General features: G+C 35.4%; 1 protein-coding gene across 3 annotated transcripts in view; it reads left to right on the top strand.

Annotated features, from left to right (window-relative positions):
- ZNF385D (zinc finger protein 385D) overlaps positions 1-23,011 on the top strand; it is a 407,938-nt gene that overhangs the window by 306,016 nt on the left and 78,911 nt on the right. For all 3 annotated transcript variants that reach the window (XM_071561076.1, XM_071561077.1, XM_071561078.1), the window contains one exon: positions 7,300-7,410. In XM_071561076.1, coding sequence (XP_071417177.1) covers positions 7,300-7,410 — 111 coding nt within the window. The remainder of the gene's footprint in view (positions 1-7,299; positions 7,411-23,011) is intronic.

Below are 23,011 nucleotides of genomic sequence, written 5' to 3'. Positions count from 1 at the left end.
TAGGACTGAAGAAAAAGTAAGGGCTATCCCATTTGAATGCCACTCTGGAGAACTGTTCTGAGGGATGTAAGTCACTTAATTCAAACTTTTCTCAGACAACTTTATGAATTGGAACTCCAACTAGCAGTTGTAAAGTTGTGTTTAGTCTGTGTAGGAACTTCACACACAAGTGAAGTGAAGAACTGTGTAGGGAATACATGAAAGGCAATATAATAGTAAGTACTATTAGCTATATTAAATTTGGTAACTGGAGCTGGTGTATAATTTTTGTTATTTATTTTTGAGGAAATACCATCTTTTATGTGAAAAAAGAAGCTTTGAAAATAAATTAATTGTACTTGTGAGCTACTCACATCCTGTGATAAGCTGATAATTCCCATTGAGTGTGAGGTTTCAGCTTTGTATAGTAAATGAGATTTAGGGCTATTCATTTAACCTCTTGGACAAAACACAACATTGAACATTTGCTCATTAAGTGAACATTGTCCATCTTCTGAACATAATAAAGTAAAAATCTTTTGGGAAAAATATAAATTGATAAAAGTGTCAAATTAAGGCTTAAAGGCATTTCATGTTTTTAAGGGCTTGATCTGGAGCCTTAATGTTCTTTTAGTACTGTATGTTTCTATATTTAGCATACATACACATACTTACACAGATTTGTTCCAGTTTGACAGTCCTTCACATGTTGTTTAGTGTGTTTGATTAGCATAATCACTTTGTGATTATTTCTCACTAGCCTTAGCATATGCAAATTCTTTTCTTTTGACTGACAACCATTATTAGACAATCAGAGTATGAGGATTTGCATAATCTCTCTGTGGTTACAGTATTTGTGTCTAATACTACTGTGAATGCAAATCCTTTTGCTCTGACTGGTTTCTGTATATTCAATCAATTTGCCAGAAATACTGCTGCTGCCTCAGCATCTCATTGCCAAGTGGAAAAATCTGTAAGAAACAAAAATAACAAAAATAGGGGAAGAGAAAAATACTAGAGTCACATCAGAAAGGTGACTAGATGACTGCTACAATGAAATAGTTCCATTAAAAGAAAAAGAAAAAAGCAACCCTGGAGTGCTGAAGTGCCAACCTTAACAATGGGACTTCTTTCTCACGGAATATCAAATATATTTAAGATCAGGTCACTGAGCTGTTGTTGAACTGTTCTGTTTCTGACTTGGTCACAAGTATATTAAGAATATGTCAGGTAGATTGTAAATTACAGCCCTGACACTACTGGAACACATCTGCAGAGATAATTTGGTTGTGTGTTTGTGGGGTTTTTTGTTTTGTTTTGGGTTTTTTATTTCTTTGTTTTTTTAACATGCATTGTTAATAAATACTTCTAAGAGTGTTGAGATGGCTGTGCACACACAGAAATGAACTGTAATGTGTGACACACAGTAGTTCCTGTACAGTTTTCGTCCTGTAGCATGTGCCTTCTCCAGACTGAAAGTGCAGCCACAGTAGATGCCAAGAGTCTCATGGAGAAGAAGTAGCTACCACTCAGATCCACAGTGCCCATGACATGTGCACTATCAATAGGGGCAATATAAGTCTGAAAGTCCAGCAGTTCTCCAAAGTAACAAAGTTTCCACAGAAATAATAATATAACAGTGTGGTCTAATATCACTGCATCTGTACAAGTGCCCAGCATGATTGCAGGGGAAACAACTGTGAATTCTCGATGCCACTGAGATCACAGAGGAACTCCTCAGTTTTCAATTGGAGATAAATAAATTATGCCCTGAGAAATTTCTGATTCTAAAAGTCCCCAGGCTATAAATGACAATGATTTATATAGCTTAAACTTTTTGTGTTTTTACAAATGTGGCACAATCATAATGGAGTAAACAGCTTTATGTTTGAACTGGTTGGTGTTAAAACTGTGTCTAATGTGCGTTTCAAAAATTGATCAAGATCACCAGTAATTATGAACTGTGGAGGACATGATAATATTTTAGGTTTGTTGCTTGGTAATGGCAAAGGTTGGTACAGGATTTACACTGTTTCCAATGCTCTTATAAATTTCACTATTTGTTGGAACATAAGAGAATGAATGAAAGGAGCCCCCACTGTGTTATCTTTATTTCTTATCAATGTTACAATGCTAACAAAATGCAATGTTACAATATTACAATGAAAATACCATTAAAAAATTCTATTTTGAGCAGTTATATGTAATTATTACATATATATAAAATTTTGTATATTCTGAGTATGGTTTCTTGCCATAGGTCTGCATTTCTACAAACATATTTAATAGTAAGTACAAAATTAAGTCAAATAAGTACATTGTAATGTTATTTTAGAATATGTTATCATCTGGATTTTAAGAAGTTCTGGGAGGTGCTGGTACCTGTGTCATTAAATTCACTTCACTGTTCAAGTAATGGAAGTCAGTTCTTATGTGGGTAATTTTTTTTTTTAAATTACCACTAAAATGGTCTACAGCAATTTTTTCCTGAGAGCTTCAATGACATGACATGTTTTTCTGCTCACTTAGTGTAAGACCATAGTGATCTGAGTCAATCTTTTTGAGCTAATTTCTTTACTTTTGAGGTAAAAATACTTTGTTTTTTACTTGATTGCTTTAGGACTACCATATGTTCTGGACAGATTCTGGTCATCTTCATTATCTTCATCTTTTGACCTCAATGCTTTTATTTATAGACTTTAGCACATTTCCATTAACTTACTGCAAACCTTAAGCATTTGAAATGCTCATGTCATGCCTCTTGATTTTATTACACAATACACACGTCCCTTTGGTTTATATACTTTTGCAATTTAAGTCTTTGCTGATCAAACTTGCATGTTTTCCTTTGCTATCAGTTTGTTGTTGTTTTTAACTTAGGCATATGCTTATGCCTCTGGGATACAAAATCACATAAAAACAACTCATAAAAATTATATATATTAAAAAGTTCCTAAAATTCAGGAAGACCTATGTGTTTGAATTTCAGCTTCAGCATAAAACAACTCCACACACACAGACACAGACACAGACGCACACACACAAAGAGAACACTTAGAAATTATTTCTGGAAAATATGCAAAATTTACCTTTCCAAAGGACCAGATTTCTCTGTAGGTAAAATATGCCATCTCAGGCTCTGTATTATGCAGATATCTATTTAAAATTTAATGAGATGAAGACTTGGCTACAGAAGGCCTTCAAGAATAGTAGCTATTGTGATTTTGGAAATGTGTCCCACATGGATAGGATAACATGGGATCTCTTGGGTCAGCTTCTTGATGATTCATGGTAGATGTTTCCTTCAGAAAAGTTACTGCAACAGCCACTCCTTTCATCTCTAGTCTACAAATTAAAGAGCAATTTTGTGCTCTGTGGTAAGCACAAGAACAAGGAATGCAGCAAAGGTCATTGGTCTATCAAGGTTGAATTTGAAACAAGCAAAAGCAAATTGCAGTGGTAAGATCATAGCTAAGAAAAGGGAGTAAGGGGGCAATTTCTATTGTACCCTTAGTTTAAACCTGAATTTTGCTGAAGTAAGCTCCCGAAAGTCTAGGGAAGGGAGTACAATATTTGTTCAAAGAACATATATCATCTTGCCACAAATTTCAGCTTACATAATTAAAACTCAGACGATATTATTGATGTGTATGATATGAACTGAAAACAAAAATTAATCAAATGAACTTTTACATTTATCTTCACTGCCCAATCTAGCAGTTGCCTTGTGGTTTGCAGTAAACCTTGACCAATGTGCTATCCCTAGACTGACCACATGGAAAAGTGTGAGACAGCCTGCGTAACATATAGATATACCTAGTGCTGAAGAGTAGAAAAGTTAAAGGTAATGGACCAGTCAAACAGTGCAGCTCATCCCTTTTGTGTTGTAACTGCAGGTACAAAGACATTAGTGATAGAAAAGTAAAGGGACATCCTGTCAACCTTGGTATTCTGCACAGCTTTGAAAGCTGAATGATAATCTTTCATGTGAATTGCAAACCTCTCTGTCCTTGAGTGTAAATGGAAGTAAATAAAATGAGTTTCATCTAAGAAATAAAATCCAGCAATTGTAATGTCGCACTTGTAATGAGTAAAAAGATTTTATCAAAATTTATCATGATAACTTTTATTTTGAAATTGAATACCACTTATATAATTAGAAATATACTTTATATGTGTAATTAGTAATGTTCAGTATGCCTGGAAGTGCTTGGAGACTATGTTAAGTATCTCACCACTTGCTGATTATCTCAGCTATATGATATTATTTCTCTCTTTATACTTCTCTGCAATCCTTGCTCTCTGTTTCCTGCAATCAGCTACCTCTCTTTATTCCTCTGACTCTCAGCAGGCCTCCTCTCTTTCTTCAGCATCTGTGAAATCTGAGTCCTTATCGTGCTGCACTTAAGTATCCTGTTACCTCTCTCAGATTTCCTGTATAAAACTTGTGGAGGCTTATGTGGTGCTTTTGGATGTTTATTTGGGCTATATGGCATGTTGATGTTTCCCAAATGAAATCTCCAGAGGAAAATAGTAATGTAAAATAGCCCACAAGTATTTTGCCACAACTTTATTAGAATCTGAGGCTAAGTTTTTGAGTTTAAATGTGCTTTTCACTATCAAACAATTCTCTTATCCTTGAAAGTGTTCAAGGCCAGGCAGGCTGGGGCTTTGAGCCACCTGCTCTAGTGGATTGTGTCCCTGTCAATGGCAGGGGGTTGGAAATAGATGGTCCTTCCCTTCCAATTCAAACAATTCTATGATTCTGTGAACTGTCAGAGAAGGGATTATTATTTTGAAGCAGCTTTTCTTAATCAACTTGAAAGCTATCCCGAACACTTCTTCATTTAAAGCCACAAACACAAATCGTCCTGTTCACACTAACGCTATGTAGCTTTGTATTTAGAAGTCTACCTCTTTACAAAATGAAAAGGAAGTAGGCAGAGGGCATTCTCTATCAGCAGTGAAATTAGAGAAATTCTGTGGAGTGATTAGGAAAGAAACTCCACATTTTTCCACGTGACAAAATAAAATCAAGTATAACACAGAGCAACTATTCTACACAGTCATGATTTTTTTTTTAATTCTAAAAATTATTTGTATCATTCTCAATGTGTAATCATCAGTTGCCCCCAAAATCTGACCTCATTTGTAGCTAAAATACTTACTTTGAATATGAGTAAATCAAAATGTAAAATGTCAGTTCTTTCATCTTATGAACCATGGTAGTACCTTTCTTTTAACCCATAGAGCACTTCTTTGTTGGTTCTCTGAAGTTAGGGCACGTGTGAGGTAATGTGAAAGACTAATACATTATCACTGTAGGCTATTATCTCACATTCTATATCACAAGTGCCCTAACTTAATCAACAAAGAGGCTCTCTAAGACATCTTCCAGTTTTGGTTAATGTGAAGACAAAGAGTTACACTGGATTAAAGAATGAACAATTTCTTCTTAACATGTGCTGACTTATTCATATATCTGAACTTTAGGTTTCTGTAAGTATTTCAGACCTGCAGTGGTAGAAGCAACAGAATTTCTCCAAACTTCAGTAGCAGTGAAATAGCACCAGTTAAGACCAGGTCATGCTTTAGTGTTGAAAATAGCAAGATACAGGCCTGATTCTGCTGGCATGAGAACTCACCTCTCAGAAGAGCTGTTACTATTTATTTATTTTCCTTTGTAGTGTTGTTCTTTCTGGTCTATATAATAGTAATTTTGGACTGTGGGCTTTTTCAAGACTGTGTTCCTCAGTAAAATGACTGCTCCTAACACATGGTTTCATCACTGCAGGAAGTCTTACAAAGCATGTTGTAGTGTTTCAGAGCTTGGTATACTCTGACCTTAGTCATCAATGTTATTTTGGGCTTATATTACAGTGGCATCCCCAGATTCGAGGTGGGATTGGTGTTCTTTTGTGCTGGTGATTGCATAAATGTATGAGGTGTTTCACATCAAATTGAACAGGACACTCAAACTGAGCATTTCTTCCAGAGTGTTCTGTAAGGCTTTGCTGTTTTCTTTGGTTTCTTTGGGCAAATTTTGTGTGTGTGTGTTTCATTTTTTATTATTTTTTGAACCAATCTGATTTTCTTTTCAACAGGAATTAATTTAAAGACCTATTTCATATCTGACACTGAACAGCTGTCAGGTGATGCAAAAGCTCTGTAGTGATCTGTTGTGGATTCACTGCAATAGAGGGCATAACTATCTACTGTTACAGCTTTCATGAATAATTGATTACTCTAAGGAAAAGCTCTGATTCTTTATTTATCAAATAACCCTTTGCTAACAGACTAGAAAATAATGAATCATGGGGATATGAGCATGGAAAAAGATGGGGGTTTTTTTCACGACTCATACAGCTTATGCTTTGTGAATGCTGGTTATTAGAATTAGACAAATCTGTGAATTTTTAACAATGAAAACATAAAAACTCTCAGTGTCTTATCCAAGTTGCTTTAAAACTATTACAAGATTTTTAACGTAGCTTTCAAATTCTTCTTGTGAAAAAGGAATATGAATAATTTTGATCAATGAATTTGGGGAAGTTGTTTTTAATTCTCCATATAAAAAAGTCCATTGAGAAATTTTTGTAAAATTCTCTGCCAAAATGGTAAATCTTTTCATGGGAAGCCTGACTTACAAACACTACTAGATCAGTGTTCTGGTAGAAATTAGCTCAGAATAACTTTTTTCATGAAAATTCAAATTTACACTTAAAGCAGAATTTATTTGAAGTAGTTTCCTCTAAACAATGGTGAAAAAAATCTTCAGAAAATTTGGACTTTTAGTACGTTGTGTTGATGTAGTTTCAAGGAAGAGATTAATTTGTTAGTTCATGGGAAATTATTTTTTTTCATAATACCGAGCTATTGTGTGCTATTCTGGAATTATTTGTATACAACATTCCTTATAATTTCCATTAATATTTTTGTTAGTAATTTTATTTAAAATGCTCTTGTTGCATTTATTAAGCTAGCTTTTCTATGATATAAAAATCATAAATTGGTGTTTTGATAGGTAAACTTCTTCAGTATTTACAGCTTTTACCTTTCTTCAGTAAAGGGTCATTGGTGCATATAAAATTGAAATAAGGATATCTGCTTCAAGAGAACTAATGACACTTCTCTATTTCTTTTTGTATTGCCTCTTTGCAAAACTGCATGAAGAACTATTCATTTTCAAAGAAAAAAATAATATTTTTCTGTAGTGCAGTGCGTAGTATAGCATGATGCAGAATCTGTTTTGAGATTATAGATAATATAGCACACAGTGGAACAGCAAATGCTTTTATTTTTCTTCTTCTCTCTTTACAGATGGACCCAATTCAAAAAGCTGTAATAAATCATACATTTGGGGTTCCTCTTCCTCATCGAAGAAAGCAAATCATATCATGCAACATTTGCCAGCTGAGATTTAATTCTGATGTAAGTTGATCATTTTGTATCAGATTAGAAATATGTACTTATCTTCTAAGATGTGCCATAATTGAACCTAAATGAAACACTGTGAATTCAGTTTGTCGCTCAGCAGATGAAAAGACTGTAGGATATTTCAAATAAACACAATTGCCTGGCAGTGTTTATACACCCAGCCAGATTTTCCCTGCCAATGTATCCCTGCAAGCTCATCAACTTCAGTTATGCTGCACAGAATGTAAATAGGAAAAATTGACTGATCCATTACTGCTAATAAGACTGATATATTTACTGGATCCTAATTTTTCTACCAGTAGCTACCTACCTTCAGTTGGCTCCTACCTTACATCCTCTCACTCCTGCAGCGATGAAACAGAGCAAGCGGAACTGGAGATGATCCCTAATATGCAGGGGAAACCTGTCTCCATAATTACTCAAGGAAGCAGTGCTGTGGTGTTTCATGCCAAGTCACACCTGTTGTGGTACAGAAAAGCCTCTTAGACTTTAACTCTTCTGTTTCCTTCTTATGATCACTGTGTGTACAGACAAAACTTGACATAGTACAATATATTTCTTTCTGCTATTCTAGTCTCTTGAGAAAGTTTCTTGACATAGGCATTGATGGTAGAAACTAATCTTCCCCTGTCTTTTATTCACTACCTGTTTTACTAATTTAAATATGGACGTTACTTCTGTCAGAATAAAAATGTTTAAATTTAGAGTGACATCAAACCCAAAGTGTTCATGAGGTTCCTTCCTCACGCCAGTCATAGGAAGAATTGAAATAATTCTTGTGTGCTTCTGCTTCTTTGTTGGCAGCTATTTATGTACAGTTTGTACTATTTTTAGTTTATTCGGGTTTTTTTAGCAAAGCTATGAGCTTGTCATAAACTTAAATTGAACCTTGAAGCCTAATTTTAAGGATTTTCCACCTGGGAGTGAGAGTAATGTAAGTCTTTTCATTCCCTTCAGCTTTTTATTCCTCTAAAAATAATTTTAACACGACCCCAGTCACAATTTCCAGACTGATTCTAGTTCATCTACTGAATGGACACCTTCCTCTTATAACATTGACATAATTTTCAGAGTGGGGCTTAGAAGAATAAGACACTCTCTGAAGCTGTCATGGCCCTCACAGATAGAAATAAAGGAGTCAAACTAGGCTTTCCCGTTTAGAAGCCAAGGACCAGAATCAGGACTGTGGATACTGAGTCATTCATGAGGAAGGGATGATGGAGACTTCTGGGCTGCAGTGGATCTCACTGACTGAGTAGCCCAAATTATCACTCACAATTGTCAGCTTTTTCTTCGGAAAAAGCATGTCACACTGAGTCATACACAGTACATAGCTGCAAGATATATCAAACACTTCAGTGTAACATACCAGAGTGAAACACTTCCTTTAAAAGAGGATATACCATTTGAAAGTCTGCAAAAAGATACAGACAAAAGAGAGGGTGAACAGATCATTAAAATGGCTTAGTCATTAGCAGTTACATAGCTTGGATTGATATGTGGAGTGGAACATTTTCCAGCTGACAGGCACTAGGCATTTCCAGAATAAAATGTCTGAAATAAAAATGCTTCTACACAGACACAAACAAGATATCAGTGCATACTGATATTCTTTACTCAGAGGACTGCTATGCTCCATAGTGTTCTTTTTCTGATGCTCAGAGAAAAGATGCCAAAGAAGAGAGGGGAAGAAGCAGTGGACATTTTCAGAGCCATCCATGTTGCCCCAAAACCTGGTTTCAAAAGAAATCTATTAATTTAAGCTGTTCACAGAAATCTCTTGGAAGACAAGCTGTTAAGCAGGTATTTAGCTGCCCCTTCACACCTTCAGATGCTAGAGGCCTGAATTCCAAATTGCTGAGATTGTTCAGAAAAAGGTTGTTTTAATGCTCTCCTCTCTCAAAGTAGATCAATATTAACTTTATGGAATGGTGAGACCTTCTTGATGAGTTTATTTCACTTTCCGCTTTTAATATTCACCTTATTTTTAAAGCAACCCCAGTGTTGCTTACTGATGGAGAGATTATGGTCCAAAATCTGTCCATTGATTACCTGGGATGATATCTCTCCTCCTTCTCCCTTCCACACCGAAGAGATTTGTGGATATCTTTATGATGCTCTCTTCTCATTCCAATGCTTAAAGTTACTACTGCTGAAAATCACAAAGTGCTGTGCTGAGATTTTTCAAGAATTAATATGTGGTCAGAGTTCCACTGCAGGTTAAGAATGTGGGGAATAGGCAGAGCTTTTTCCTCCATTGCTTAGGTAATTCCGAAATGTTTGGCAGTGTTTGAAGCCAAAATGTACTTAACTAAAGATTTAATATTGAGACTCAAAGGAAAGATGGCTTTGAAGAAAAAGAGCTTTTTGCTATCATTTTTTGATAACTCTACTATATGAATGGCAAGCACATACATTGTAATTTTTTCTCCTATTATAATGAAAAAGTTTTCATTTACTCAGTATTCCTACCTTTCATTTTCATCATATTTTGTTGAACATGACTTAAATCCATAACAACAATAAATAACTTTTCTGTCTAGAAATGTAGGCTTTATGTCTCTTCTACCAATATGTCTCTATTTTTAGATGCTGGAGATAGGATTTATCAGAGAGTAATGAATAGAAATTCCATTTATCTGCTGCACAACAATATTATGAAAATGTTTACAATAAAACTGGTCTGTGAGATTTTTCATTTCTATAGAGAATACAGAATTTTCTTCCTTTTAATACAGATTTCTTTAGGAGCAGCAAGGCTTTTTTTGTGGTTACATGGTATCACAATTACATTTTAAAAAAAGAGAAAAGGCAGTACAATAGTCTCAGATCATTTAGCTTCTTTGTAAATGAGTTATCTATAAATCTTCATGACAGTTGTGTGTTCAGTATTTCTTTTTAAAATAAATCTTCTTGTAAAAGGGAAGAGAGGAATGAGAAAATAACCAAAGCCTCTCCATGCTGCAAAAAAATATTTGAATGGCAGAGATAGATTCTATGAGGTCCATTTCAAGCAATTTTTTAATTTTTATTTAGAGAAATCTATAAGTAACATTTACTGTCACATTGTGCATCCAATATAGGGCAAAGTGTTTATGTATGTGCTTGGGTGCAAGTTCTTCTGTTGCCATTTAGATGCTGGCAAGTGCTGAGATGTATTGTACCAGTTCAGAAGAACAGCTAAATGAAGTGTTGCTGACTTCAGTAGGATAACTCATGTGCTTATAGGTAGCTATAAGAGTAAGTTGTCTTCTAATGGCTTGAGAAAGAAAGAGAGAGAGAAAGAGAGAGAGAAAGAGAGAGAGAAAGAGAGAAAGAGAGAAAGAAAGAAAGAGAGAAAGAAAGAAAGAGAGAAAGAAAGAAAGAAAGAAAGAAAGAAAGAAAGAAAGAAAGAAAGAAAGAAAGAAAGAAAGAAAGAAAGAAAGAAAGAAAGAAAGAAAGAAGAGAGAGAAAGAAAGAAAGAGAGAAAGAGAGAAAGAGAGAAAGAAAGAAAGAAAGAAAGAAAGAAAGAAAGAAAGAAAGAAAGAAAGAAAGAAAGAAAGAAAGAAAGAAAGAAAGAAAGAAAGAAAGAAAGAAAGAAAGAAAGAAAGAAAGAAAGAAAGAAAGAAAGAAAGAAAGAAGGAAGGAAGGAAGGAAGGAAGGAAGGAAGGAAGGAAGGAAGGAAGGAAGGAAGGAAGGAAGGAAGGAAGGAAGGAAGGAAGGAAGGAAGGAAGGAAGGAAGGAAGGAAGGAAGGAAGGAAGGAAAAGAAGTGCTTACTAAATTTTCCTATCTTGTCTATTTGGTCTTCCTTTTCCCACATTTCTGACTGCATTATTTGATGAAGTTATCAGTATCTGTCAACAAGGTCAATTCTTGCAAAGGTATTATCTCTTTTTCTTCCCTCTTATTTAATGCAGATGGCTGAGTGATGATCCAGTTTACCTCTAAAGAAAGGTTGGGCAGTGTTCTGATGTGTTCACAGGACTTGAATTCCATTATGATATATTTTAAAAATATTTCCAATTATGTTAGCCAGAAATTGTTGTTTTACTTAAATAGCAACAGTAGTAATATTTCCCTAACCATCAGGAGCTGAATGCTCATCAGTCCTTATTAATTGTTTTTACATTGGTTTTTTCTCTATATATAAAATAAAGGTATCATGGGAATCAATATCTAGTTCAACTGTATGAAGTTGTCAAGGTTCAAAAAGTGCTCTTGCAGTAAAACAATAATGATTTTTTGAGAATAATGATGCAATATAGTTCTTCATTATTTTACTATTGTTCTAACTTTTGTGGGGAAAAAAAGCAGAACCAGAGGACTTATGTCTTATTTAGGCTATGTTTGAGATCTAGAACAAATGATCAAAGTATCAATTTGTAAGCGCCTAGGGTATAATAAAGCAATAAGAAATAGTCCACATGAATTTGTCGAGAACAAATCATGTCAAACCAATCTAATTATTTTTTCCTTTGACAGGATAATTGGCCTAATGGATAATAGGGAATAAATAGATGTGATGTATTTTGGCTTTAGCAAGGGTTTGTACAGTCCTATGTGACAGTCTTGTAAAGTAAGTAGGGGAATATGGTCCAAGTGAAATTATTAAAAGTTGGTTGCACAACAGATTGAAGAACTGTAGTGAGAGTACTTGCTGGTGGTTTGCTGTCAAAACAAAAGATCACAACAAGTCAAGATCTGTGAGAGTCAGTTCCATGCTTACTGCTACTCTGAATTTGCATTAGCATTGTGCCTGATGGAATTGAGTGTACATATAGCAAGTCCTTGGATGACACCTAAATGGAGAGTGGCAGACATTTGATGGAAGGTGGTAAATTCAGGATTGCAGTCCAAAATTATCTTTACCAGTTGGAGAAAATAGTCTGCAATTCTGACAAAAGCAGCAAATAAAAGTACAAACTATTGTGCTCAGACTGGGAAAAGTAAATGTACAAGTAATAAAATGAGTAAATGTCTTAATGGCAAAAAAAAGAATGATAGTGAGTCATAATTCAAATATGCATCAACAATGGCTAATGGGAAAAAAAAAAGAAGAAAAAGAGAACCATCCAATCCTGTGATAATTTTTCCCCCAAAATGTGACATTTCTCAATAGGTAAGTATTCCATAGCAAATATTCAAGAGCAGCCCTGCTGAGAAGAACTAGAGGTGCTTGTGGATGAGAGGATGGACATGACCAAATAATATGCACTTGCTGCAGCCCGGAAAGCCAAACCTACACTGGGCTGCATCAAAAGCAGCATGGCAAGCAGATTGAAGGAGGTGATTCTCCTCCTCTGCTTTGCTCTTGTGAGACCCCACCCGGAGTACTGCATCCAGCTCTGGGGTCCTGAGTACAAGAAAGACATGGACCTGTTGTAGTGGGTCCAGAGAAGGAACACCAACATGACCAGTGGGATTGAACACCTCTCCAGTGAGGAAAGGCTGAGACAGTTGTGGTTGTTCAGCCAGGAAAAGGGTCCTCATTGTATCCCTTCAGTAGAGGAGGCCAATATCATCATGGCTAAGTTTTGCAAATGAAGATTTGGGAAAGGCTCTTATCCATGTGGGTGTGTCCTTTGAGCCTGCAAAGTGGATTTTTTAGGTGAGGCACAGTGCGCAAAACTGGTCCCACCCTTTAACTCCTAAGGTTCATCTGCCACAGCCAAGCGAGCTCAGACAGTGACAGTGAAGTCCTCAGGACTAGAACCTACAGCCCCTGGTATTGCCAGGAGGTCTCCCATCCAAGTACTAACTGGGGCTGACCCTGCTGAGCTTCCGAGATCTGATGGGATCAGGTGTCAGGGTGGCATTTAACTGCCTACAGAGGAGGCCAATAAGAAAGATGGAAACAAACTTTTTAACAGGTCCTGCTGTGATAGAACAAGGGATAATGGCTTTAAACTGAAGGAGAGTCAGTTTAGATCAGGTATAAGAAAAAAGTTTTTTAAATGATGGTGGTAGAACACTGGAATGGGTTTCCCAGAGAGGAGGTGGATGCCCCATCTCTGGAAATATTCTAGGTCAGGCTGGATGGGGCTCTGAGAAACCTGACCTAGCTGAAGATGTCCTTACTCACGGCAGGGTTACTGAACCAGGATGACCTTTAAAAGGTCGCTTCCAACTCAAACCATTCTATGATTTGAAATTGACAATGTCTCAGGTGAAGAATTATTTATAGCAGTGGTCATCATTCTTCAACAAAAGTATTAGTGTCAGAATTTAGAACACATCCACTAGTAAGACAAGATGTGAAAAATTTCACTCAACCAGAAAAAGCAGAAAGGACTGGATAGATGTCCGGTGGAAAACACCAGGAAAATATAGCAGGTTTTCCATATGTGAAAGGAGGTTAATAAGAATTCAGTGACCAACTGATCTTTGTGTTCCTTGGTTTTGATAGATAGATAATCTTCGGATTACTTTAATTCAAGAAATTTCTTGTGGGACTGCTTGGTCCAATAGAAACAATTCTAGCTATACTGGTAGTGAGTTCTGGAAGGAGACACATAGGAACAACTGAGGGATGCTTGTTGGCAGAGACTATTCACAAACCAGACATCTGTTCCTGAAGATGGACAGCAAATGTTGAATGTTGTCCCAGACCCAAGAGTGTGATTATATGACCTCCTGCTTGTCTGACTTGCACACCTGTTTGTGTGGTTTGGAAGATATAACAGAGATATAACTCCTTGTTCTTGTCCAGTGATGGTTAGACCTGTGGCCTCTTTGCAAAAAGTGGGGAACTTTAAAATGTTAGTCCATTAAGAAGCAGGAAAGGCTGGTACAGATAACTTCTAGAAGTTATTTAGCTTTTCACCCTTCTGATTTCAAATCTCTTATTTTTCAGTTTACAGAGATATGCTTATATGGTATTTGAATCAATCTGTACCGTTTGCCTCACACAGAGCAATGATTGGTCTGTCCTCTACTAGGAAATTTAAACATCTTTATTTTTTTTAATGTGTTTTATTTTGAAAGAAAATAATCTTAATTTGATTATAAGTAACGTTTTTATGTAGGAGACAAGTAACTTTATTTATAAGTTCTGAAATCCAGAATAGTCTCTTGAAAAGTAGTAATAAATATTCACGTAACCTGTAGTTTTTCAAAGCTTTTCTAAAATGTTCAATAGAAAGTATAAACAATTTACTTTTGTTGTATAAAATATTTGCCCCATAATTTTCCCTTTCTATACAGTACTTTTATGAATCTATACAACCTAGAAGCAGAAATTACTCATATATGACACAGCACCTTTTTGTTTAGCTTTGGAGTACTTTTGGAGATGTTGAACTGAGTCCCCTGACTGATATTCTAATCATATGACTAGTTCCTTGCCTCTTAAGCACTGGCTGCAAACTAAACATTTTTGGTGATGCTCAGTAACTGCTGTGAGTGATCTCTGAATTTTATGCAAGCTGTGGAGCTCTCTACACAAACTCTTCACTAATCCTTTGCACCTATCTACTCTCTTGTAATGAAAGTAACCTATTCTGTCAAGAAAATCTGTACTGTTACAGAACATGGACCAGCCCAGAGGTATCAGGCTCACAAAGGCATTACCTGAGGTGAATGCAGCAGTAGGAAAGAAGGAAAGTTTTAAGTTACTGTACCTGAAGAAAGCAAATTCTTAATGTTAGCTGGTTATTCAGACTGTTGCTGGTGGGAAGACAATGGAGTGCATTGGTGTCCACTATATTCAAGATACATCATAAGACTTACACCTCCCTCTCAAAATTCAGTCTCCAGCCACATTCAGCAGTGATACTTGAAGAGAGAGCATCTAAATCAAACTCTGGAACAGGCAGCCAAGGGAAGTGATTGGGTGACCATCCTTGGAGGTATTTAAAAGTTGGGTAGACACTGCACTTAGTTTTATGGCTTAGTGGTGGACTTGGCAATACTGGGTTAACAGCAGGACTCAAGGATCTTAAACGTCTTTTCCAACCTAAATCATTCTATATATCCAGAAGGGAAAGTCTAATGCTTCCAGTTACCTAGTCCCTGCACAAGCAGAGACTGAGGAGAAATGCCCAATATCTATGTCAGCTATCAGAGTCAGTAAAGGAACATGATCCTGAAGAGATTAAAGCATTCAGATGATCATCAGCTGTTGCTGTGTAGTACTTAGATTATGTAAAACATAAGGGTTTTTAATTTTCCTTTGTCAGCACTTGCTTCCTATATCTGTTCATCCTATGAGGTTATTTCATTAATAAAGCATTCACTTATTCTGACAAAACATGTCCATTGTGCAGAAGTTTTGACATTTCTTTTAAATTACTTGAGTTTGCTAGTAAGGATATGTGAATAGGCAATGGCTCTCTCTGATAGTCCTGTTTATAATTTGCAAAAGATTAATGACCAGTATTCTGACTGTGGAATATGCAGACAAATTAGTTTAAAAGATTTCTGCTTCTGACATTGAAGTGAACGGTTGCTGTATTTGCCCTTTTGGTGCCAACTTATAAGTTCTGCTGGGGCATGGATCTCAGAATTACAAAGAGCCAAAGGAAAGGCAGAGGTGATATTAGTTAATAAGAGAGAAAGTCAAAATGAAAGCACCTCCCTCCTATGTTTGACCATATCCATGTGTGTTGCTATCAGAAATTTCATTTCTCTCAGAAATGATTAAATTAATATAGAAGAATGTACCAGAAGACATTACACTGGAAGGCGGGATGCAGACCTAAATGATCTCATAGGTCCTAGAATTTCCAAAATCTACTTTCAGTGTCAGGAGCATGCTTAATGTGGATTATCCGTCACTCACTAAGATGACTTTAAGGCAAATTACATATGTGTTTCCAGCTGTTTTAATGAATATGGTCCTGTAGCTGCATTCTTTGAGTTACAATAGAGCCAGAAAGATTTTGTGTTTGGAAGAGCGTGAAAAAACATGAGAATGAAATTCAGATGCTGAAGTGGGGCAGGTAGTGGCTAGCTAGAGTTTCTTTGAAACCTTTGGCTAAAATTATTGGAAAGAAGACAATACTTAGTATTTTTAAAATGTACATTGAAAAATACCATTTTATTCTTAAGAGAAGGGGTATAGACAGGGAAAATATAGACAGTATAAAAGAGGGGAAAGGAAGTCTCTCTTCTAGTTCTCTATTGTGCCATTCATGGAAAAGACTGCCTTTTTAAACTGCAAGGAGACAATTCTCTGCTTTTGTCTTCTTGCTTACTTCTTGCTTTCACTTCCTAGTTGATACTTACTTGTATTTGAGGCAGTTTTTCCTGTCAGCTTCTTCAGTCAATGTGGGAAGTAAATCAGTCAACTCTAATAAGCAATTGAAATTCATGAACAACTGCGCTGGGGACTCTTTACAGAAACCACTTTTCATAAGCAAGTCATCATCTAAAAGCAAAGATAAATTTTAAGCTCCATGTGCAATCTTCATCTAGCTTTTTTTTTTCTTGTGTCTGTGTCTGTGTGTTCTTCCTTACATATTTATTTTTAAAAATAAGAATTTATACAGTAGAGAGTCTGAGATTCTAGATTATTAATAGTAGGTGCAGATAAGAGATTTTACTGTAATAATGGCAAAATGCTGTCTACTTTCAGTTACCAACAAGTGACTCCTTCTGGTTTGCTTTCTTAGCCACTGATAAGGACATAAATAAGAACTTGAAGAAGAGAAACAGATAGGGATATATGCCAACCTGGTTCACAGAAAGAGTACAGAGTGAAGAAAATGTACAGCAAGTTGTATTTTTCATAAACCACCCCCACTAATTTTTTCTAAAAATGCACGAAAGGTAAAGTCGTGCTTTTACTTGGCTTTGGTTGATTATACACTTTTCCAACAGCCATTAAATCCTTACAAATAATCTTACACTAACTCTGGACACCTTATCTTTTCTCTGTGGTCAGTAAATTTGCACTCTCTGGGTACCTGTGATACATTATTTTCAGCTGTATCTGTGTAGCCTCCTTCTCTAGCTAATATAATACTTGCTTTTTTGAGAATTACTACTACATGTAACTGCCCCTGATATAAACAATTTCCACTTCAAAACCTCTAGGCCTGAATTTCAGTCCTTGATTCTTTTATCACTCCTCTCATGTCTTTTACAGTCTCTGGAGATATTACTATTCTGTGTACTTGCTTCCTCACATCACAGCTAACAGCTGGGACCCTTATCCTCTGAAGGAGTGGAAGTGCAACCCAATATCTCCTTTTAAAGGCTTTATATTGGAATAAAAAAGCATATATTTGAACTATACTTTTGAGGGTGTATCACCCACTCTCATGTGCATTTTTTTAAGCTCAGTTAAAAATGAAGTCTTTCAAGGTTTTAAATGGCTATAGATGACTGACTTCTTTTCAGCAAAGAATTCAATATGGCACTTACACCTAACTCCCCCATGGCCTTTAAAAGCTGGATTATGCACTCAAAACATGTATTCAAACTGGGGTGATGGTCTACTGGTAGATAATACAGGTACTTTTATATATGTAATTTTTTGATGAGGTGATCACAAACTATGATTTTAAAAATAAAACGGTTTATTCTGTTTGGTGTTTATATAGGTTTCATTGTATCATGGTGAGATAACTTTTGGTAGAGATGCATAGCAAATGTACTGAATTTGTATATGTTAGCAATTTTTGATGGGCATAAATGTTTCTTTTTATTCCTTAGAAAGGAGATTTTAGAAGGTAATCTCTGAACAGGTTTTATCCTTTCCCCAGCATAGCCTATTTTCTCTGCATCAGTGGACTTGTCATGATAATCAACTTTTTTGTCCCAACCATCAATCACTCCTGATTACAGCTGGGGAGAAGCGCTGTTCTGTTGATCAGCCCATCAGTGCACATAATGTTACACCTGGAGACAAGTGAAAATCATCCCTTGGTGGGAGAATCACTTGCCTTCAAGCCTTTTGTCTGAAGTATTTTAATTTACATTTAGAGTCTTGTTTACATTGTCAGTGCTTGCTTTGATTTTATTATTTCTTTGACAAAAATAATAAGTTCAGTTGATCTTTCCCTACATGATTAGAAGAATGCTTTCCTATTTCAAATACCCTAAATTGTAACTTTTTCACTTCATTCTACAAATATTGCAATAATTATAACTATATAAATTAAAAATCAAATTCTTATGTGGTACTTCACTGGAAAAAACTTAATATATGCTAGCCTAGAATTTTTGCAAAAGCTATTTTGTTGGTTTTAATCAGATATTTGGCTAGGGTAATATTTATTTTCAGTATTCAATTTATATGATGTGGTTGTGTAGCAAATTTCAGAGCAATTAATTAGTTAAAATCAAAGGCATTTTTTTTCTTTCTTTAAGAGAACTTCTGATCATTATGGAAGAACACTTTTTTTTACTTGTAATAAATGTGGTTTTCAGATGTCACAAGAAAGATAAAATTTCGGCTTGAGAAGGACATTATATTTTGCTGGTAACTTAAATATGACTTGCAATTAGCTATTGCAATTGCCAGATGCAATTTGATTGTTCCGGGTTTTTTTCTCCTATGGTCACTTTTATTTAGGTATTTTTTCTACATTATCATTATCACAAGTTTATCCTTTCCCGGTATCAAAAAACCACAACATATAAGACTAGTATAAAACTGCTACTTCAAGGACTACAGGATGAAGTGTAAGTGAAGAAGAAAGAATGTGAGGGTGTGGGGTAATGAAGATTTGATTAGTAATCATGTTTTTACATAAATGCTTTAATTAGCAGTAGCTCATTTTCCTATTCCTGTGGGTCATTTTCAGTACAGTGATATATTGCTTTTTTGCAGTGAACCATGCCACCAAATGGAAGGTGTTATGTTTTCATTAGCTGCAGACTCTTCAGCATTATTCTCTCTCACCTCAGTTTACAGAGCAATACAAAACATGTCCAAATGTCATAATTAAATAGGCCAGCTATATATGCAGTAATTTTAAACTATGGGACATTTTCTCACATGTTTTGTTTCTTTTTAAATTGATGATAAAAGCACTTAAATTGCAAATCAAACAGTCACTGAGCCTCAGTCCTTATGTTCTGTCTGCTTGAATACCTTGTTTGCCAAATACAGAATTCCATCACTTGTGTAGAAATTATACTTTCAAAATGACAATCTGTTTTTATGGTTTAGTAATTAATGTGAGCATATGGCATAATTTTTATTTTACAGGTACATCGATCTGCATTACCTTTCCGAAGACTCTTACTATTTATCATAATGACACAACTGATTTTTTTTTTGTTATTGAATAGAAATTTTCAATAGGTCTTGCTAATACAATTTCAGTCAAATAGTGCACCACAAGTTACCTGTCATTGCTTTAATTTATTTTCTATCGTGCTTTTCATAGCAGAGTCATATGTAGTGATAAACAGTTCTGATAAAGTAAATTTCTAATGTAAGTACATTCTGAGAAGCAACATTAAATGAATAATAATCTCTGAAGATGTCAGAAAACATTGAATATATAGAAGTAATTAACACCTTGGACACTGGAGGAATGAAGATTTTTTTACTGAGTTTTGCAGTATTTTTTTTTGTGTATGTAATTCCCAGTGACAAGAAATTTTTATTCTAAAAATATTTTATGTGACAGACTTATATCTCTTTAGTGCTTAGAAAGGCTGTAAGAATGAAACTTACTTCACCGAAGAGCCAAAAAATGTGCATCATGTATATGTAAAAAGAGTGCAGTATTCTTTTGGCCATTCTAGACTCTGAGCCTCATGTCTTGATTGATGAGACAGGCATTACTAGCATGATAAGCCAACAAGACATGAGATACAGAGAGAAGCCCATGACCTCTCTAGGCTTATTAGCTTGACCGGTGCTAAATTAGTGCTGTTGGAGGTGATGCTTCCACCAAAAAAATGGGCTAGATATAACGAGAGGACAGATATTCAGGAGAAGAAAGGAGCAGATGTAATGGCATTCGGCAGCAGGAATCACAGAGTGGGGACATAGTGAGAAAACAAAGGTTCTGATACAGAGTCTTGGCTAAAATAGATTGTGCGGTATTAATGGTCACCATATAGTCACTTTTGTCTCTTTGGATTGTATTTGCCCAAGCAAAAAATCAGTACTTCAGGCATGCTACTACTTGAGGCTTAAGTTTCTTCAGGTTCTCCAGTTCCTTCAAGAAGGATAAAATTTATCAAATTTTATACATGTTCTGCATTAATAGAAGGAATTGTAAAGTAACAGGAATTGCTGTGGAGAGGGAGATGTGAATTCACACTTAAGAGAAGTTTGGTATGACATTGTCTAGAAAGATCATCATGACAGAAAATCCATGTAGAGTTATTACTGTTCAACATCACTGTTTCAAGGTGGAAAATAAGTCTAGTTTCTGGGTGGCGGTAAACTGAACTTTCTGTGAATTTTACAGATGTTTCACAGCCTTTGAATTGTAGACACAAAATTCTTCGTTGAACTGGATCTTTCTTAAACTATTGAAGCAAATTCTGGATGGGTCTATTTTCTCTCCAAATCCCATGGAAAATGAGTGAAATTAATCAAGGTCAAATCAATATTTTCAAAAATTTACCACTAATTAAAAGTAGTAGTTTAATCTGATGACTTATTGACTTAATTTTTGTATTACTTGTAAAAATTTTGAGATGAATTCATTATGATGTGTATTTCATTGCAGTCAGTCCATGCTACTTCAGTGAGAACCAAGGGCAAGATCTCAAGAGAAAATGGGCTTTTTACACTTTTGTCGTGTTCATTGATGAATGTCCTTTGGCATAGATAAATAACCATTAATCTTAAGATACACTGGAAGTCATTTCACAGGAAACATGTTATTGGTACAGTCTGAAAAATTCTGCAATAATGATCTTAAAAATTGTAGGGCTACTGATTAATAGGTATTATACTTAGAACCTGGAGACTACTATAGTTCATTTATACAAAGAGTTTACAGCTAAGTATCTTTACAGTATAGAGTGCTTTACAAATGTGTAAGATGAGAATTTTTTTATCTAGAGAGCTTATTTTCTAAGCCACCAGAAGTGAAGCAAGAAAGTAAGTTAGGGAGAACAGCAGAGCATCAGTAAATAAATTAATGGAAAAAATACTTTCTGAACCCCATATTTAAGTTTTCTTGAAAGAGGGAGGGCTTGAAAACCTGTAGAAATATGTTTCAAGTTATTAGATAACATGTGAGAACAGTTGAAGGCAAGCATGTAGAAAAGGTCTGAGGGTAAATAAGAATAAATGTATTTTCAGAATTTGTGGTTTATGCAATAAAATATTGGAGTAGGTGTGTAGGTGTGTTGTTCTAAAGTATGTGAGAGGAAGAAGGAACTATATAAGAGACGAGACAAATGAACAATATTGAATAACAGGTGTGATGATGCAGAGTAGGAGATAAATATGTGCAAAGAAAGGAGACTGAATCTGTCAGAGTTTGTGATTAATATTTTGATACAGTGACAGAAAGAGGCGATTGGAGAAATTGGAAGTTTCAGGTGGCAATGTAAAGTAGGAAAAAGATCAGAGCCATCCAGAAACCATTAAAGCTGAATGATCATAAAGATATTGGTTGAAAGCAAAGAGGTCATTCTAAAGAAAGTGTGTCCAAGTCCAGAGGGGAGAAACACTTGAAGACAGAATCCTGAAATACTTTAGACTGGCCAGTGGAAGTCTCTTTTTCTTTTTTTTTTTTTTTTTGGTCAACTAGGATGAGGTCTGTTATCCAGACATTTTTCAACTGAGATTACTTATAATCCAGATGGTCTCTATAGTCAGTCTTTTTCTTTTTTTTTTTTTCCTCACTACTAAAACCAATACAAAAGTTAAGGTGGCTGAAGTCTATCAATTAGCCTTTTTCTGGTATTTGCAGTAAGGAATAATGACAAAAGCAGTTCTAGAGTAGTTTAAATGAGTAACTGATTTAAATCTGGGTTTTTAAAATTAACAAGGATTTCATATAATTTTTCTCAGGAAATCTACTTGTATACAAAAGATACTGAATTCTATATTCCCTGAAAGGGAAAAATGAAGGCCAAAAATATTTACTTACTTTTTCTGCTCAGTATGCTGCCCCCCATCCCCACTGATGTATTCATGAAGTCAGCTTGGTGATTTATTATGGCTGTTCCTGACATGAATAAGAGCAAGAGATTGACTCACAGTGAGGAGACAGAGCAACTTAGAGTATTGAACTATGAATTTTAATTCAAGTATTGAAACTGATTGTTGCAGTCACAAGAATCTGAATATTTGGCAGGCATGACTCCTTTTATTTCTGTAAAAAGAGATCCCACCAATACTAAACTTGCATTTTTAATTTGGCGCTCATATTCATAACAAACTGATGGGTTTGAACTGTAGCTGACTCCACAATTTTCCTTTATTGAGGAGGTAACAAAGGCTTATTGTGTTTCAGTATGTTGTTTACAGAGTATGAATTGTATTTAGAACAAGGCGGGGTCTCTTAGTGTTTCTCTGCAAGATGTTCTGGTGTGTGCAAACGTGCATTTTCAAACTGGTAAGTGATGGGTTGGCCCTTCAGGCCCTTTGACTGAGCAGACGCATAATTCTCTTTTATCAGCACCACAATGATAAATCAACAGGATGATGATTTTATAACAACATATTCGGACCTACTTATCATAGAA

The sequence above is a fragment of the Pithys albifrons genome, chromosome 7 (assembly GCF_047495875.1).
Source record: "Pithys albifrons albifrons isolate INPA30051 chromosome 7, PitAlb_v1, whole genome shotgun sequence".
Classification (NCBI taxonomy): Eukaryota; Metazoa; Chordata; class Aves; order Passeriformes; family Thamnophilidae; genus Pithys; species Pithys albifrons.
This window is presented reverse-complemented; position numbering and strand designations above follow the sequence as displayed.